The 20,000-nt window shown below is 41.7% G+C and overlaps 1 protein-coding gene across 1 annotated transcript in view; it reads left to right on the plus strand.

The window, feature by feature from the left end:
• The window catches only part of LOC115360996 (transmembrane protein 189), a 56,262-nt gene extending 53,540 nt beyond the window's left edge, over positions 1–2,722 (plus strand). The window contains exon 6 of the mRNA XM_030054232.1: positions 2,290–2,722. Coding sequence (XP_029910092.1) covers positions 2,290–2,411 — 122 coding nt within the window. The 3' untranslated portion in view covers positions 2,412–2,722. The remainder of the gene's footprint in view (positions 1–2,289) is intronic.
• Positions 2,723–20,000: the final 17,278 nt, after the last annotated feature.

The raw sequence follows: 20,000 nt of genomic DNA on the forward strand, positions 1-20,000 counted from the left end.
TATAGCAATGCTGTTGGACTTTAAAAGCAACATATATGGGTTTTTATGGGCATATTTTGAGTTCTGGGATTGGGCTGATTTTTGGGCCCTTTTTATACCAGGTTGGGCTTTGGGTTTGGGGCTGCTTTTGAGTTGCTGTTTGGCTGCTTTTGTCTCACAGACCTGGCAACCCTGAACATACCTCTGCGAAACACAATCCTCCGCCCACCAACGTAGACCCTGTGACGTCTGGTCGCTGCTCTTCTGTCGTACAGGTGCGGGTACTTGCGCGCCTCCCCGGCCAGGCGTTCTTCCGCGAGATCCAGCGCTCTCCAAAGTTTTCAAACACAGCCGACGAGTCGAGACACAACAGTTGTTTTAAAAACGGCGCTGCCGGCCCGGCACAACAACAGGATGTTGTGATGCCGGTTGCAACGAAATGCCGGAAATGATGTACTTCGGCTGACCAATCACAGCTCTTGTGGGGCTGCGTAGGGTCCACGTAGTTACAATTTTCGGGAGGCGCGCGGCAAGGCTCTGCGGCGGTCGCACAACCCCCGTACGCTCTTCCTACGCAGAAGCATAATTCAGCCTTTAGTGTTCGCTGTTCCCGTTTGGGTCTGTAACCCCGCCCACCAATGGCGTGGTGGGTCGCGTCATTGGTTCTTTCTCTGGCCCCTGTTTAGCCCCTGCTCCGAGTTGGTGCTTGCCTGGAACCAGTTTGGAACCAGTTTGGAACCAGTTTGGAACCAGTTTGGCCGGAGCTCGGGCGATGGAAAACCAAAGAAGCGGTGCCAAGTCAGGCACCGACTCCGAACCAGCGCTGGGACCTCTTTGGTGGAAAAGGGGTAAAAGAAACAGGAAAGATAAAGATAATTTAAGTCTTTCATTATAAGAAGCGTCTCATTAAAACCGTTCCTTTAAACCGTGTCTTTAAATTCGTTGGAGTCTTGAAGTCGTTTGGTTTTTAGTCGTTTTTGCGAGGCGGTCCGAGAGGCGGGGACGGCGGACGACGAGGCTTCTCTCCCTCAGCTCGTGTTCGTCCACATCCTTCTCTCTCTCTCTCTCTCTCTCTCTCTCTCTCTCTCTCTCTCTCTCTCTCTCTCTCTCTCTCGGCTGAAGACATGAAGCGTCCTTTCAGAGGAAAACTGGAGCTTCTTCATCTCCATCTCCATCTCGTTTGTGAAGAATGGCGGCGGCTCATCTTGTTTGCTCCTCTTCATAGGAACTGACCGGCTGATTGAGAATTTTTCTGACAAAGCAGCAGTTTTTAAGTCCTAAAAGCTCCGAGTCCATTTGTTCAAACAGATAAATATGAACCAGATTGAATTGATTGATTGAATTGATGTATGAGAGAAGAGAGAAGGAAAAAGAAGAATTTTGGGAAGATGAGTTGAGGATGTTGGAAAGAAAAGAGAAAAAAGAGTCACTGCATTTAAAATTTGCCAAATCAGTGTTAATAATATTATTATTATTAATATTATATTTCATATATCGCTCCCTAAAAAACCCTCACACTCGTTTCTGCAGTTTTATATGAGCTTATACTGAATCTTTATTGAATCTTTGCTTTACTTTATGTTTCTGTTTTTATTTTTATTTTTTCACTCCTTGGCCAAGTGGTTTGTAACGGTGTTGAACGGTGTTTTATGATCAATATTACATTTCGAATAATAGAATTAACTAATGCAGACTGCAGCGAATGAAAATGTAGTGTATTTATTTATCCATTTCATTTCTATTTGTCTTATTTTGTTTTTTCACTCTTAATTTTATTTTATTTTATTTTTTTTTTTACATGTTTTCCTCTTTACATTTTTTTGTGTTAAAATTTTTACTCGGCAAAAAAATGTAATCAATGGGAAAACCAATAGGACTGTGTTTCCCTCCTATTTTTTCAGATTTTCCTCAGTGAGTTCTTTTTTTTGACTTTTTTGACTGTTTCTTTTTTCTCTGTCTTTTCTCTCTCTCTCTTATTCCGTCTGTTTTCCTCCTCTTTCTGTTCCTCTTTCTTCTTCTGCCCTTCATCTCTCGTTGCCTTGGCGTCTCCTTTAACCTTTACTTTCAACCTCCCTTCACCTCCTCTTCCTCCTCCTCTCTTATGCCCCTCATCCCTGGCCTTCATCTCTCATTCTTCATCTTCATCTCCCTCATCCTCTCATTCCTCTCCTCTGTCCCATTCCGCCTTTTTCCTCCTGTCCCTCATCTGTCGTCATCCCTTCCTTTCTCCAACTCATTCCTCCATGATTTATTTTCTCTCTCTCTCTCTCTCTCTCCCTCTCTCTCTCTCTCTCTCTCTCTCCCTCTCAGGCTGGTGTAACTATCCTCTGGACCAGCTGGGCTTCTGGAGACGGATGGAGAGATTGATCGAACGACTGACGGGGCAGAAACCACGATCAGACGACCTGGCGTGGGCCAAGAGAACCGACTGACACACACATGCACACACACACTCCCTCATACACACACACTCCCTCACACTCAAACACACACACACACACACACACACTCCCTCACACACATATTTAACTCATGTCTCTGTGCTTTTTGCTTTTTTTGCTCCAGAGCAAAGTCCAAACAGTCCAAGAAAGTGTGTTTGTAAAAAGAAAATCCAAGGCGGCTCAAGTGATTTCTCCCGTAGTTTAACGAGCTTAAAGGAAAGTAGGAGGTAAAAATAATAATAATAATAATAATAATAATAAATTTAAAAAAAAAAAAAGGAAAGTTGTCACTCGGTAGGACGTTTCTGCTGTAAACAGCCAATCAGCTCGTGCGTTCGTGGGCCTGTTTAACCAATCAGGTGTGGTGGTGGTGTGATGTGTCGGTGTAGGCGGTTTCTGGAGGTTGGGCTCTCCAGGAGTGACACCACGCTGCACACACACACACACACACACACACACACACACACACACACACACACACACATTGAAAATTCAAATTTTTAGCCATTTTGTCTCTTGTGATTTTATTTTTCTTATTTTTTTCCTCCGATGATTTCCCCTCCCTTCCCCCTCGAAGCGCCGTGGCTGCGTTTACACACCAAATAAATCCGATTTTTTTTTTTGTTCTGTCTGTTCCACAAAAAGTGAAAGATCACGTCTTCTGTGCCTGAGCGAAGACTTTCTCCTCTGACAGAGCAACAGACGAGAGGCGGGAACATCAAAACATCCATCTCATTCCCTCTCATGTTCAGTGTTCAAATAATCTGCCTGTTGGGTGAGATAATCCCTCTTGTTTCCACTTGTTTCAGGATTTTTTTTTTTTCTTCTTCCTGGGAACAAATATAAATATGTTGAAACAAGACAGAATGAGGCAGATCAGCCACTAGGATCGACTGGCACTGGGAGGAAGTGGGATTATCTTCTGTTACTGGCAGATTTATGAGTTCGTTTGAATAAAAATCGGATTTTAACGCTGAATCTCAGCCTAAGTGGCTCGGTGAGATGGAGATTTTTTTTGCTCGGTCGATGTTCACAGCAGTAATCTGTCAGCGGTCCAGCTGCAGCGGCATGGTGGATTATTTTTTATTCTTCATGTACGTGAGTTTTAAAAGCCGCTGAAGAAGAGTTCATCATCGTCATCGTCGTCATCCGGTTGATGTTGCAGCCGTCCGTCCCCATCTCAGACTGACCTCAGCTCACTTTCTGTGCTGATTCTGCTTCGACAAATTAGACAAAAGTCACTTCATGTGCAGACATTTCTCCGTTTTCTTCGTGTTTTGAAACGTCGACACGGTCCGATTTCTCTGCTCTAGCACTTTCACTGCAAAAACGTAAAATCTTACCAAGATTATTTGTCTTATTTCAAGTCAAAAATGTCTTATTTCTAGTCAAAATATCTCATTACACTTAAAATAAGACATGATCACCTCAGAAGTAAATTGTTTTTAGACAATTGTCTCTTGTTTCAAGTGAAAATTCACTTGAAACAAGTGAAAATTTGCTTGTTTCATTGGCAAAATTTGCCAGTGGAAAAAGTGAAAATTCACTTGAAATAAGTGAATATTAGCTAGGAACAAGAAACAAATTTTGCCAATGAAACAAGCAAATTTTCACTTGAAACAAGAGACAATTGTCTAAAAACAAGTTACTTCTGAGGTGATCATGTCTTATTTTAAGTGTAATGAGATATTTTGACTAGTAATAAGACAAAAAATCTTGGTAAGATTTTACGTTTTTGCAGTGTTTAGCTTCATAATTAAATTTAAACCTGGGCTACTCTTCGCTTTAGACACACACACACACACACACACACACACACACACATATTTTAAAAAAAACAAAAAAAACAGCGATAATTCTGTTGTGTAAGTTTCATTTCGGTGGAATCCAGATGAGTTTCGGGGTTTTTTTGTCGCAGCTAAAGCACAAGTTTCACCGAGGAGCCGTTTAATCCTGCAGCGGCAGAGTCATGCAGACTCAGCTGACATGTTCATTTAAATCGATTAAATTCATTTCCGACGACCGGACCGGGCCGACGACGCGGGCTTTGGACAGGCGGAGCCGTCACAGTCAGAAAATCAGAATGGGGGAGGTTTGTCCTGGGAGAAAAACACTGAAACATACAGAAAAAGCCTCGCACAGCACGGAGATGACTGTTGGTTTGCCTTTTTTTTTTAACAAGCAGAGCCTTCATGGCATGTTTCACCTTCCTGTACTTCTCCTCCGGCCGTTCATGATGCAAAACATCCCGACCAGCAGAAATCTGTCGAAATCTGCTTTTTGACGGATGAGCGTGGCCACTAAACCAGTGGAACACGCCTGGTTTAGCCTCAGCGGGCCGCCTGGGCGAGGCTCGGCTTACTGGCTGGTTTTTACCTCCAAGTCCTGAACCTGCTTCCCATCCATCCGACAGTTTGACTTTCTCTTCGTCACGATTTTAGGCGTTTTTTTATTTTTTATTTTTTTGTGTCCTCGCACTCCTCCTCCTCCTCCTCTTGAAGGAAAGCTTGAAAAAGTCATTTCTCGCGCGACGTACGCACCGCAGACACACAGTTGCAGTCCAGCGAGGAAGTCACGACTCACTTTGCTGCATTCTCACATGAAAAAAAAAAATTAAAAAATAAATAAAATAAAAACTAACGAGGAAACCTGGTCCAGCCAGTTCTGCGCCGGTCGGCTGTCTAACCCCACTGTGCTGCGTTTATTTGACTGCAACTGTATATACCACACACACACACACACACACTCACAGACACACACACACTCACAACAAAAGTCAGCGCGTCACACACACTGCTAAACATGAATCGGAGCAACTCGTTGAACTAAGTTTCTGGTTAAAAAAAAAAAAAATCCTGTTTTCACTGATCTGAAAAGGAGCGAGACAAATGTAGATTTTATTATTATTATTATCACACTAGAGAATAATTATTTTTTTCAACAAATGTCAGTTATCAAGTACAAAAAAAAAAAAAAATACAAACAACGAAACGAGATTTTCTCAGATTTTTGTTTCCGTGTGGTGCGGCGGCGCGGCCACTTTAGTTGTGTGATACTAACTCTGTACTAGAGAGTCTAGCTGCTTGACTTGTAGTTTCTACTAGGCTGGAAATCCCTTCAGTCACAGAAGGTCAATAATAACAGCACTTTATTGATTTACTGAATAAATGTCAGAAAATTGTCCTGCAAGCACCCATCCATGCACTCATGCATACATACATGCATGCAGGCACACACACACACACACACACACATGCAAGCAAACACACACACACACAAAGACACAGACATTTCTGATTAAGTCACATAAGCACTTTCACTTGCATGCACACACACACACACACACACACTTCTATTCAACAGAGTCATGATACTTTAACGAGTCTCGTGAATGCAGTTGTACACACACACAACCAGTCACACACACACTCGTACACACACACACACACACACACACACGCTCTCTCTCACATTGTGTTATGTTTTTTCTCTGGCTTTATAATTTTCTATTTTTTTATGAACGGATCAAGCCTTGTAAAGTTGAATTCTGACGTTCCATTTTGCAGCTCAGTGCTCGCTGCTCGTCTGCCTTAATGTTTTTATCTGCTCTTTGATTTAAATAAAGGTTTATTAACTCCGAATGCTGACTCACTGTGGTCTGTGGAATTAAAATATAAACACACACACACACAGCAAAACATGTGTGGGAGTAGACTTGGACTTAATTCATCGCTCTGAAATGCTCAAAAATCAAATTTAATTTGTCAGTCATCACCATCAAAAACTCTTAACAGGCAAAAAAACACCCTTACATCAACTTGAGAAAAAAAAAAAAAAAAGCTCTGATTGTTGCTCTGTATTGAAGCAATTTGAAGCAATATTTGGCTCCGTCCCAGCATGCCGAGCTGATATTATCGTCGCAGCTGCGCACGCACCAAAACTATTTATGAGTGTCTGCATGTTTTCAAATATTTAAAATGAGTTTCCTCCTTTTTTTTTTTTTTTTTTTTTTTTTTTTTTTGGTCTGTGTTGTTTCTGTGCCCGGCTCCAAACTTTCACCGGAGGGAAGGCCCACACGGCTCAGAGTCTCTGCTGCAGCACCAGCGCCCTCTAGTGTCCGACAGCAGCAGAGACACGGAGGCTGTCACATGTCTGTTGATTTGTGATCAGTTCAAATGAAAAGAAGAAGAGAAGAGAAACACACACACACCTGAATGAGAGAGGTGCCGGCTCCTGGATAGAACAGAATAGAATAGAATAGAATAGAATAGAAAGACTTTATGCAACTACAATGAAATCAGGAGTGCTGCTGCGGAGGTGGGACTCTGTAAAGCAAGATCAGCAGGTTTGGCAGATAACTTTGAAAAGTGGCGCTGAATATCTTCTGAAGTTTTGTCTGTAATTAGCAATTGTCATCAGGGACGACGGGATTATTAAAGTAAACTCAGCATTCAACTTTTGTTTTGCAGATTCAAATCACAATCACAGTCAGTCTTTTCCACAGGTATCGGGCTGACGCTCTAATCCTGGTTGGTGCATAAAAATAATAATAAAAAAGGTCTAATATACACTCAGTGGCCACTTTATCAGCTTGAACTGTATAATCTAATCCAGTCTAATCCAGCTGTTGTGCCATAAAGTTTCCTCTCCTGCTGCCTATAATGCTCAGCTTTTCTCTTTGTCACAGTAACAGAGGTGTTCATTCACTTCTGTGTTTGGAATTGAGCTCATAGTTAGTGCTGCTGTTGGACTGGACTGCACTTTACTGACAGTATCCACTATTATGTCCCTCTTCATTTTATATCAATGAGGAGGGACAAAAAATCAGAAACAGCTCTGAGAAAAATGTAGTCCAGTACAAGACGTCTGCAAACTACAACCTCAGTAATAAACACAGAATTAAAGTGACACATTCTGCACAATGTCAACACAAACTGAACATTATAAACTTTGTTAAAAGGTGGAATTTAAGGCTGCATCAGACTGGACAGCTGGAGCTGAGGAGTGTAAAGCCTCACAAATAATTAAATAAATATAGATAAAGCAGTAAAGTGAAGAGTGAAGACAGGTGTAGTGTAAACTGGAGGCACGTGAAATATTGCAGATAAATACACTGTGTCAGATTCACGAGAATGATAATAAATTACTTTTCAAAGACGATTAAACTGCACACACACACACACACCGCCATCATCGACTTTACTTTAATCCGTTACTGGATGGATGCAAGAAGGAGCAGAGGGGAGACACACAGCCTTAACTCTGAAGAATAAAATAGTTAACCATCAGTTCGCTTGGAATAACAGCATGTAAATGTTAGTTTGGACACTGACAGATTACTCTCTGAAAGGACATTTTGTAAGACTCTCAGCGACCTTTCTGACCTTCCTCCTGAGACGCACCGAGACGAGCGCGTCCAGATGCCAGAGCAGCTCACTCCCAGAGTTTATTCTCTTTAACACGTCGGGCCGGTGGGACGGTTTAATTTATGGCGCAACACGGCAGAGGTCAGGTGTTCTCATGTGCACTTTATCATCTTTAGTTACATGTAAATGCACCTGAAGGACCGAATTCCCTGAGGATGATAGTATTCTGCAATATCTTGGTATTATGTTTGGATTTAATTTCTGTTTGATGCCCTTTCACCTGTTTTTGCCCTGGCATCATGTTTTCATTCAGTTCAGTCAAGATTTTTACACACAGACTGATGAACCGTCTCCTCTGTGGCATAAATATTCTTTAATGCCTTTTATTTTTATTTTTATTTTACACCAAGAAAAAAAAAACACAGGATTTCAAGGGATAATAAATTGTTCAGCTCTTTATTTAACTGTTTAGGGTGACAAAGCTTTATGATATAAATTCATAATATACACATACACACAGCGGTATTAAACCAGTGTAAGTTAAAGAGACGGGGCTCCTTTTAGGAATACAGAAACATGAATTAATTCTTTTCTGAACATGGAAACGGTTTCAGTTTACTAACCTGTTCTTTCACTGCTTCAACATCATAGACAGACTGATAGACAGACAGACAGATTTAATATGTATACTCAGAAAAATAATTGTTTTGCCTCAGTAACTCAGTATTTGAAGACTTTTCCTACAGATTATAGAAACTGTCTACCTTTCACTGTTTCACTGCCACTTTTTTCACTGTGTGTGTGTGTGTGTGTGTGTGTGAGAGTTTTACTGGATGACAGGAGACGCAGAAGAAAGGAAAGAGCTAAAATCTGTCAGTTTGAACACGCTGGGTTATTTATGAATTCATGTATTTATGTATTTTTTTTATTTGTTTACACACTGGCTATGAGATTACAGTTCCAAAATTATTATTTATAGAAGTTGGTGGCTGAGTTTGGGCTGGTATCTCGTCCCGGTTCAGTGTCGGAGCTTTTTTAATGGCACCGACTCCACTGAAGGAGGTGAAGTGAAAACTTCGTCACATTAATTATATAAACGGAGAAAGATTTGGGTCAGATTTTAGGAGCACATGTGACTGATGTGTGGAGGCACCACCTGTTCTCACCTCCTCTCTCTTCAAGATCACTGAGCCTAAAGCTGCTTTTCAGTTTGGATATAATACAATCATTTGGATTTTCTGAGGAATTTTGGATGAGAATCAATAATAATAGATAGATAGATAGATAGATATGCTTTATTCCAGACTCAAGGTCCATACAAAAAAGAATTAAAAATAAAAATAAAGTAGAATAAAATAAAATAAAAAGAAAACACACAAAATAATAATAATAATAATAAAAAAGTCTAATGACTCATTTTTAAAAGACATTTATACCAGTATAGTAATGAATGACGATGACGACCCCCCCCCCCCCCCCCCCCCCCCAAAGAAAAAGAGAGGACGAGTGCAGTGGTGAATAATGACGATGATAATAATAACTTTTTATTATTATTATCACCATAAAAATACAATATAATGATCAGTCGTCACACAGGGGAGTGTGTCTCGTCGCTTCTCTGTGAAAATGGAGGTTTCAGTGTTTCCATGTTGCCGACTCGAACATGAAAGCGCCTCGGTTTTCTTTCTTCCTCGGTGAGTTTGACTTCGTCGCTCCGCGTTTGTGTTTCCAGCAGAAATCAAAGTTGAACACAGATACAATAATCATACACACACACACACACACGCGCAGATGTGCACAGACACACAGGTTGGAGCATGCAGACACTTACTTGCAAGTGTGAACACGAGTGCACACACACACACACACACACACACACACACACACCGGGGGATGCAGAAGTGCCATGTTGCACAGCTCTCACATGCCTTCATATAGCTCACAGTCAGAGCTCCTTTGTCACTTTCACATCATTGTCATCACTTCAACTGTTACACCCAGTGCTAACGAGATACATGAGCAGTTAGCCAAGCGCGCACACACACACACACACACACACACACGCCACACACACACCGACACGTGTCTCTGCGTGGTGGTGACATATTGGGTCTCAGTATGCTGATGTGCTTGGCTGATCAGTGACTCACGCTGCTAGCTATTAAAGTTTCTATCAAACACACTGAGACACGGGGGCTGATGGCAGCTAGATGCACTGACACGGCGGCGGCTTTTAAATCGATATTTCATCCTGATATTAAACTTAGTTTTTTTTTTTTTTATATATAACAGGCGACGGCTTCATATGGCAGCACGCGGTGATGTCAGCCCTGCTGCAGAAAAAAACAAAAAAACAAAAGAAGTCTTAAGCGTCTAATTGTAGTGTCTAATTCAGTCTGAAAATGCTGTTTTTCTTAAAGGAAGTTCATCCAAGCTCACAGCTACTCCTGAATCAAAAAGGATCAAAAGAGAAAAAAAAAAATATAATTTAAAAAATGTGGTGGAAAAAAAAAAACAGCCACTCTTAGAGAATAAGAAGCTTTAATATTAAAGAGCAGCTCTAATAGCTCCTGTTGGGGTCACGGGGTTGTGTTCCATCACGGCGACATAGCTGCAGAACAGGCGGCGCGCGAGGCCTGCTGCCTTCACAGGACGCCACGCCAAAGGAACGCTTTCCACTGCTTTCCACTGCTTTCCACCTCAGATCTATGGAGGCCGATGAAAGCTGTAATCGCTCATCTCTTTTCCTCTCTGACGGCGGCTCACGTCGCGCCAGATGCTTCAAGCGACAATAAGACACAGTCACACGGATTCCGCGATGCCGCTCCTGCTCGCGCCGTCGATTGAAGATAAATAAAACTTACACGAAGATGAAACCTCACAGACCACGCAGCAAAAATGTGATGCCAGTGTAACTTTTACCGTGCAGGAAAAAACATTAGAGCTGATGTTGGGATTTGCACTGCAGAGAGGTTCTGTCGAGTTCGCACTGATATGGGGGAAAAATATTTGCATCGACTGAGAATCGGTGTGTTTCAAAATATACAGAAGTGTTGGCCTAGAAAGAAAATGAACATTATATGGACAAAAGTATTGAGTCACCTCCACATCACACCTGCAGGAGCTTCTCTGACCTCCCATTCTGAATCCAGAGGCATTAATATGGAGTCGGTCCCTTTGCAGCAGAACAGCTTCCACTCCTCTGGGAGGCTTTCTGCCAGATGTTGGAGTGTCTGTGGGAGTTTCTGCCCGTTCATCCAGAAGAGCCTTTGTGAGCTCAGACTCTGATGTTGGACCAGAGGGCCCGGCTCCCAGTCTCCGTTCTAGTTGATCCCAAAGGTGTTGGATGGGGTTGAGGTCGGGGCTCTGTGCGGGCCGCTCAAGTTCCTCCACACCAAACTCAGCCGGCCACGCCTTTATGGAGCTGCTCTGTGCACTGGGGCTCAGTCCTGCTGGGACAGGAAAGGGCCTTCCTTGCCCAAACTGGTCCCACAGAGCTGGAAGCAGAGAATTGTCCAAAATGTGTCGGTGAGCTGAAGCGTTCAGATTTCCCTTCAGTGGAGCTGAGGGGCCGAGGCCGAGCCCAGAAACACCAGCCCACAGCGTGACCCCTCCTCCAGCAAACTGCACAGTCGGCACAATGCGCTCAGGCAGGGAACGTTCTCCTGGAGGCAGGGGACGTTCTCCTGGAGGCAGGGAACGTTCTCCTGGAGGCAGGGGACGTTCTCCTGGAGGCAGGGAACGTTCTCCTGGAGGCAGGGAACGTTCTCCTGGAGGCAGGGAACGTTCTCCTGGAGGCAGGGAACGTTCTCCTGGCGTTCCCCAAACCCAGACTCGTCCATCAGACCGCCACATGGAGAAACCCGATCAGTTTCTGTGCTGATGTTGATGCCAGAGGAGGTTTGGAGCTCTGCAGGTACTGAGGCGGCAGAGCGTCGGACTCTTTTACGCACTATGAGCCTCGGCGCTCGGCGACCCCGCTCTGTAACTTTAGGTGGTGCTGCCCCCTGGTGGCCGAGTCGCTGTGGTTCCTAAACGCTTCCACTTTGCAATACAGTTGTCCCTCGCTATAACGTGGTTCACCTTTCGCGGCCTCGCAGTTTCGCGGATTTTTTTTAGTGCAATTTTGCATGCTTTATTTTTTTTTTTTTTAACAGCGCATTGTGTTCTGCATCCTGATTGGCTAAGGGAGAGCCCACGCATTGTGTTCTGCGTCCTGATTGGCTAAGGGACTGTAGACCATTGTCAATCAATCTCCTCCGTGCCGTTCTTTGGTCTTTGGATCTTTGGTTTCATTCTATAATACTGGACTTATTTTTCTACGAAGGTTTGAACTTTGAGAGTTTAAACAAGAGAGAAAAGGGAGAAAATGTGAATGCCTGTCTGAGAAAAGTGTATAAAGTGTGTAGTGAGGGGTTTTACAGCCTTAAAACATCTAGAATAATTGTAAAAAATAAAGCTGACTACTTCGCGGGTTTTGCCTATTGCGGGTTATTTTTAGAACGTAACTCCTGCGATAAACGAGGGACCACTGTAATCCCACTTCCAGCTGATGGTGGAATATCTAGGAGGGAAGAAACTTCAGCAGCTGACTTGTTGCAGCGGTGGCTTCCTATTACATTACTATTACAGCAGCATGCAGGATTTAACTGAGGTGAAATGACGTATTTCAGAAGTCAAACATCAAAATCCAGGCAGGTTGACTTGTCATTACAAAAAAACAACCTCCCACCTGCACTGAAACTGTAACTGAAAAAAAAACACCTGATCACCACTTTCTGTTTGCTTTGCTTTGGGCTGGCTTGCTAACGAGCTAGATAATTAACTATAACAGTCTTGATGGAAGTGATCCGCTGAGCTGCTGATGAGCTCGTCAGGGGGAGGAGGGGGCGGGGCCACGCAGGTGTTTTGGTAGAGCAGGGCGTTGCAGTGCATGTTGGGGTTTGTAGTATCCACGTTACGAGCATTATGGAACCGGGTTAGCAGCTTTTATTCGAATGAAACTGTTTTAAAGTTTGCAAAAGTTGACTACGACCTCACCTGGAAGTTTGATGCCGTCGGTATCCGAGTGGGAAGTCAGAAGTGGCACCCAGGGGTTCAGCGCTGAGCGGAAGGATCCGATTTAAACTGTCGGTGTAAATGAAACCGCAGACGAGACGGCGGGAGTTCGCAGCTTTCTCAACAGTTTGACGGTGTACAGTAAAGCTAGAGTGACAATCATTTACACTTAGAGCTCGCCAACACAGCTGCTAACGCTATCTATAGAAGTGTCAGGCACCTGGCTTTGACCCTCCACTTTTGGGATGTAAGGATGTGTGTGTGTGTGTGTGCTGTTTTTCCTCACATCTCTATGAAGCATCTAGTTTTTCTAGTCATCTAGTGGACGATCATGATTTTTTCTCATCTTTTTCTTTCTGCAAGAATCAGTGCACGGGATTCTTATTCTCTGTTGCAGGTTTTCATGCAGGCTCAAGCGCTTTTGCTATGTTTTTTTTTTTTTTTTAAGCTAAAATGTTGCTGATGTCTTCATGACTGTGCATGTTCCTCTCGGACCGCCACGCGTCACTGCAGCTGCTTCTTTACGAGTCAGTGTTTGTTTCAAGTGCATCATCACCAGGAAATCGCGACACAGACAAAGCATAATGAAGACATAAATGCTTAAAACAAGAGGGGAACGTTAAAATAGTTAAGGGTAATAGCCATAATTCAAGCAATGATAATGAAATTGGTGCAAATCAAGTTGAGTTGCAGTGGGAATATTCAGTGGAAAAAGTACCTGAGAGCCTGTATTTTGTTTCTAATAGTTTCCCTGACAGTTATGCATTAAGTGATGCGTCCTCCAGTCACAAAATACAACTCAAATACAGCTAAACAAATAAAGTCACCTGGTAGAGCACGTACCACATATCACCCCTCTGCAACCTGCCTTCCCTGTCTCCCTCTATTATCATTAATGAATAAAGCAGAAATGGAAAAATCAAATCAAATCAAATAAATGTATAAATGAAAATAACTATGAAATTAAAAACAGTAACAGTCACTGTCACAGTAACAGAGGTGTTCATTCACTTCTATGTTTGGCATTGAGCTCATAGTGCTGCTGTTGGACTGGACTGCATTGCCACTATTCTGTCCCGTCTCATTGTATATAAATGATGAGGGACAAAAAATCAGAAACACCTCTGAGAAAAATGCAGTCCACTAGCAGACCTCTGCAAGCGACACATTCTGCACAGTGTCAACACAAACTGAACATTATAAACTTTGTTAAAAGGTGGAATTTGTGGCAGAGCTGTTGTATTAAACTGCATCAGACTGGACAGCTGGACCTAAGTCCTACATTTCAAAATCAAGCTCTGAACAGAGACAGCAGCTTTTTCCAAGGCCAAACTCTACTAGAGCACGATAAATAACTGATCATTTACTCATTCAAAAGTCATAAACAACGACAAAACCTCACAGGAAGTCAGCAGAGCTTCCTTTGTCTGACCAGCAAAAGACAAAAGACGAAGGCAAAAAAGATTAATTTAGCCTCTTAGTGAAGCTGGTGTCAGTTTGGGATTTTTACTTGGGATAAATGTCTAAAATCAAAAAGACAGCAACATCCACTGACAGTTTTCACGCCATACCTTCATATATATCATCGCTGGGTTTTTTTTTTTCTTTTCTTTTTTCGACAGCGTTACTGAAATCTCTGCCCGGCTCGTCCCCGCTGGTTCTGGGTGTGTTTGGTTGGGTCTGACCACAAAGGCCCGAGCTGCGGCGGCCGTTTGATCGCCGGTGTCTGCGGGCGGACTCGGCCGGTTCAGCTGCCGGGGAAGTCAAACTGAGGAAATGACAGCAGGCCGCGACTCCTAATGAGACACGTGGGTGTGGGTGTCCCTCCCTAAAGGTGACTTTTCTTTTGTCGCACATGGTGTGAGAATCCTGTGATGATCCTCGTTAAACATAAAGGTGTGTTCGCACCCTTTGAAATAGCTCGCTGTGTGTGTGTGTGTGTCAGTGTGTGTGTGTCAGTGTGTGTGCCCCTGCATACGTACAACAATGTTTGCCTATTGCAGTTTTGTGACTGGTGTGGATGCATGCAGGTATCTGTGTGTGTGTGTGTGTGTGTGTGTGTGTGTGCATGCCTCACCTGCAGGTGCTTGAAGAAGTGAGAAAGCCAATTATGAGACCTGAGAGAACAGCCGCGAGGCTCCAGGGACACTTTGACTGTCAACACACAACTTCTGTGTGTGTTTGTGGACCTGCTGAACAGACGCCGCTCCTCTTCTCGTGTCTTTTAATGCATCTCGACTTTAACCGGGCTCCGAATGATCCAGGTCATTATCTTCTTTTTATTCGTGTGTATCTGTAACCTGACTGATTTTTTTTTTTTTTTTTTTTTTTTTTTTTTAGACGTCCAAATGGGCCTCAGAGGCTCTCTGTGTGGCCTGCATGTGGGATGTATTTCTTTTTGCTGTTTAGTTAGTTCTGTTTCCAAGGTGGGTTGTTGGAAATGGGAGCAAGGGTTCACACACACACACACACACACACATTGCATCACACTGCCCGCTTCAGTAGTGGTTTATTTTATGATCCATTAATTACCAGATACTGGGAAAGAAGTTGGTAACAAAAGGCATTTCTGGGGAAAATTGTCTTTAAACTGTTGCACTAAATACTAAATAAACTAATGTTAAGTATTTGGAAACTCAATTGAAAATTAGATGTTAGCCTAATAAAATATTCTCATTAAGAAAAAAACCCTGAGACGTTAAAAAAAAGATAGAAAGAAATAGTTTATTATACAAAAAGTACATGAAAATGTACACGGAGGCTGCATGGCAAAGCACAATTACTAGGAAAGTGTCTAAATAGATTAGAAGGTGTTAATCAGTATTTGCATTTCTCTGGAGATGCCACTTTTCTCATCCAGAGCTCAAAGACTAACTCCCCAAGGTTGGATTTGTAAAATTTCAAAGTGCTACGTCCTTAATTAATAACAGAGACATTATTTTATTACCACTGAGTTTTCAAGTAAACGTTTTAATACTTTCAGGGAATTTATTTAAATCCAGGTTCCAGATAATTTCCAACTAAGTACTTTTTGTTGGGAACTTATTTCACAGTAAATGCATGATAAATAATAGACTGTAAAAATAAAACATTCCCCTGACTTCTTGAAGAAGAAGAAGAAGAAGAAGAAGAAGAAGAAGAAGAAGAAGAGATTTCAAAGTGCTCCACAGGAACATGATCGGTAAGCTTGAATTTCAAAACCTCTCCTTTGATCGTGTAAACTTTATGAAAAATGCTTTATTTTGTTTTATTTTTAGCTGTATTTTTATTGTCAGGTAACCTGTTACTGTAATTTCATCACTTTTCCCTGTTCAGAGAATAAAGTGAGACGTTGCTGTTTGAGTTTGATCAGATCAGTCACTGACCTGCCAGGCAGCTTCTTACAGGTGTTTAAACTCTTCATCAGCTTAATATCAGTGGGAACCTGCTCCTCTTCTCATGCTGCCTTCAAGTTGTGTCGGAAATATCAGAAATATAAGCACAGTGCACAGGAACAAGCCAAAGTGTTAAGTGACTTAGAGAATCTATTATTAAAAACCTTAAAAAAAAAACACAAACTTGATAGTAACCTCCCTCATATGTCACTGATGTAGATTAAAACAAACCAGACACAATTCTAAGAGTATAATTATTATTATTATTATTATTTTAGATATGACAGACGCTCCTGCAGGTCTGGAAGCAGCTATGAGAGAGCGGCTCTGCAGTCAAAGTTGTCATGACGCCATCTGCTGGTTGCATTCAAAACTGAAAATAAGACATGAGTTTTGAGGGCTTCTTTTATATTTATATTCATATCATATGTGTTTGTTTGTTTATTTGCACAATAAAAGCAACAAAAAAGAGAAACAAACAAAAAAAACAAAAAAACAAGCAGCTTAAGGCAATGAAAGAGTTTTTTTTTTTTTTTTTTTTTTTTTTAATATTATTATTAAATCTGCAGTAAGTCACAGCCTGTTCTCATGAACTGAACTGGATGTGCACTGCTCTCAAAATCTGATGAAGCCTGTATGGGATAAATATAACACTACCACTCAACATTGGATTAAAAAATAAGTTTTGAAAGGTTGAAACTCAGTGTTTGAAGCTTGAATGATGTTGTAATAGGCTGAAAAACATTTTGAATCTCTGCAAACATAATTTAGCTCCTGAATTTTTGCTCCTCACAGCTGCACCTCTATGTATAATAGTTTTTCTCCAGCACATTTTTTTTTGTCGTTGTTGTTTAACAGTTTTTATTGATTTTTCATTATATTCTCCATACAGTTGTTCGCAGCACATTTTGATAATGCTGCCTCTCCCATGTTGCGGTAATCAGTTTTCATGTGTTTTTCTTATACAATGATAAAGTTATAACAGACATTATGAAAACGCTTGCACAAATTAAACTTACATGTAATTAATGTGATTTAACTGTGGATTTTTTTTTTACAGTGTGAACTCCTGTCCTCCTGGCTGACTTTCACCTCCTGCAGAATCATTTATTTTATTTTATTTTATTTAAAGCAGGGACAGTGGACAATAAATGACATAGCGCAATGCACATTTCCATCTGGGGTCCCTCGGGCATGTATACAATGCAAATATAAAAATAAAAAAAAAATTATACTTCCACATGACACTGATAATTAACACCTGTAGGACAGGATGAGAGACATTATCAGAGCTACATGAGAACCTGTCTGTCTTTCAGCCATTTTTTTTAACATCACTTTTAAAACTGATACTCACACTCTCTCTACACTTCAGGGATTGTATCCCACTGTTTTGATATTGAAAGGGTAGTTTGAGTGAGTTTTGTCTCTACATTTAACTTTACATTTACTTTTTGTTATTATTATTATTATTATTATTATTATTATTATTATTATTTACCATCTACATCTCTTTGGAGGCAAACTGACAGTTATGCAGCTTCTCTCGTCTCTCATTAAACTTTTTTTTTTTTTTTTTTTTTTTTGCGTACCGTGGTGTGTCCTGTGTTTTAATATATTTCAGAAAATCTAACTCCATCTTGGATTTCCTCGTTGAGGTCAACAGTGTCCTGCAGCGCTCCTATTGGCCGGCTGCAGCTACAGCATGACATCATAACACATTTCAGCCCGGAGGTCGCCGACGCAGACCTTGGGAAAAGACAAAAGGTGACATTTCAACACGGACAGGAACATTTTTTTTTTTTTTTTTTTTGAAGTGAATTAGAGCTCAGGTTTTTTGTGGCGAGCATGTAAGAGTGAACTCGAATCACAGAATAAATGTTTCGATTCGATCCAGTGAAGTGACGGGATTAGTTTGTACCCTGCTTTTCTGCCTTCAGCCACATACACACGTGTGTATTTACCAGTTAGGATATATGCTGACGCTGCGCTGTGTTTGATGCGGTTGGACGGGGAGGATGAGGAGGCAGGGCGGTGGGAGCCACAGGATGAAGGGTGACGGGCGAGGGCGGAAAACAGGGCCGCTGTCGGCATCATGGGACTTGTGGTGATGAGTGGCTGACACAGGACTACAGGGACTGCTGCACTGTCAAGCTGTCATAACACTGCCACACACACACACACACACACACACATACACACACACACAGAATACTAATTAGATGTATGCATGTGTATGTGCACGTGCCTTAGAGAAACAAAGAGAGAGTGATGCATTTGTGAGTTACAGCTGTTTTTGTGTCACTGCTAAGTTAACAGAGCAAAAGCACTGCAGTTACTGGGCTAATGCTGCATTCACGAGCTGCAGGATAGTTGGGAATTTTGAGTTTTCTGATGAGGAATATGTGAATGGTCCTTGTCTGAGCTCATCGATGTGAAAACAGTGGCTGCTCGAAAGAAGACCGACTTTAAGTGTTTCATGTGGTTAATATTTATCGTAGGTGAGACACGTTCTGTTTACTGACCTGTCTGATTAATTACCTGTCTGATTACCTCTGTGCATTGAAGGCCATTATTCCATTATTACATACAATAAAGATTAGGCTTTAAAAGTCATTAAGAAGTCTTAAAATGTGAATTAATGAGGTCTTAATTTCAAAATAAACATTTTGTCTAATTTCATTTATTCATCTGTTTGTTTTTCCTCAAGTTGTTCTGTATCAGAGTCAGCCTTGTGATGCTACAAAACTCTCAGCCCACTGAACCTAATCCAGCCTTTATTCTCACTTGCCGCACTTATTCTGGATTAATCCGTCTAACTTTATATTTACCTGACAAACTGAAGTGAGAAATCCAAGGAAACCCTCATACTTACCTGTCCCAAGTTCTGTGGGGAAATATATTGATTAGTTGAAGCTATAACACAATACACACTCAGTGGCCACTTTATCAGCTCCAGCTGTTCTTTTAACAAAGTTTGTAATTGTTGACATTGTGGAGAATGTGTCACTTTCATTCTGTGTTTATTATTGAGGTTGTAGTTTTCAGAGGTCTGCTACTGGACCACATTATAATGAGAGGTGTTTCTGATTTTTTGTCCTCCTAATTTATATACAATGAGGGGGACAGAATAGTGGAAACAGCTGTCAGCAAACTGCAGTCCAGGAAAGGAAACTTTATGTCAAAACAGCTGGATTAGATTGGATTAGATTGTGCAGGTGGATAAAGTGGACACTGAGTGTGTGTTATGATGGTTCATACAATCATTTTGTTAATAACTGACCATATTCCTACCTAAAACTGCCCACTTACCTTTTTACCTGCAGTGCTTATTTGAATAAGTGATTGATAATTTGTCCTAAAATTTGAATTTGAAAGGTTGTTGGCATGTTGTTGTTGTTTTGGAGGAACTGTATTCTGATTTTACCAAACGCCCTGTCAGTGTGAACACTTCCTCGAAGGGCCAACAGATGGCAGCATCGCACCGAGTGTGCAGGGTGAAGCCGTGAGACTCGCCGCACAGCCAGAGCAAACAAGAGCTGCTTCATTATCTTGCAGGTTCTCATTTACCACCTTGAAGAAAAAGTCACGTGCGTCGTGAAACCTCTGGCTCGGCCCAAAACCGCTCTCAGGCCTGCTGTTTGTCTTTTTCTTTCCTTTCTTTCTCTCTCTCTCTCTCTTTCTTGATTCTGCTTAGACCAAAGTAATTCCCCCAAATTTCCACCTTTAAAGGATGTGAGTCTCTGTAAAATATGCCACTTTAATTAGACCTGTACAGACCA

Source organism: Myripristis murdjan, chromosome 6 (genome assembly GCF_902150065.1).
Source record: "Myripristis murdjan chromosome 6, fMyrMur1.1, whole genome shotgun sequence".
In the NCBI taxonomy this organism is placed as follows: domain Eukaryota; kingdom Metazoa; phylum Chordata; class Actinopteri; order Holocentriformes; family Holocentridae; genus Myripristis; species Myripristis murdjan.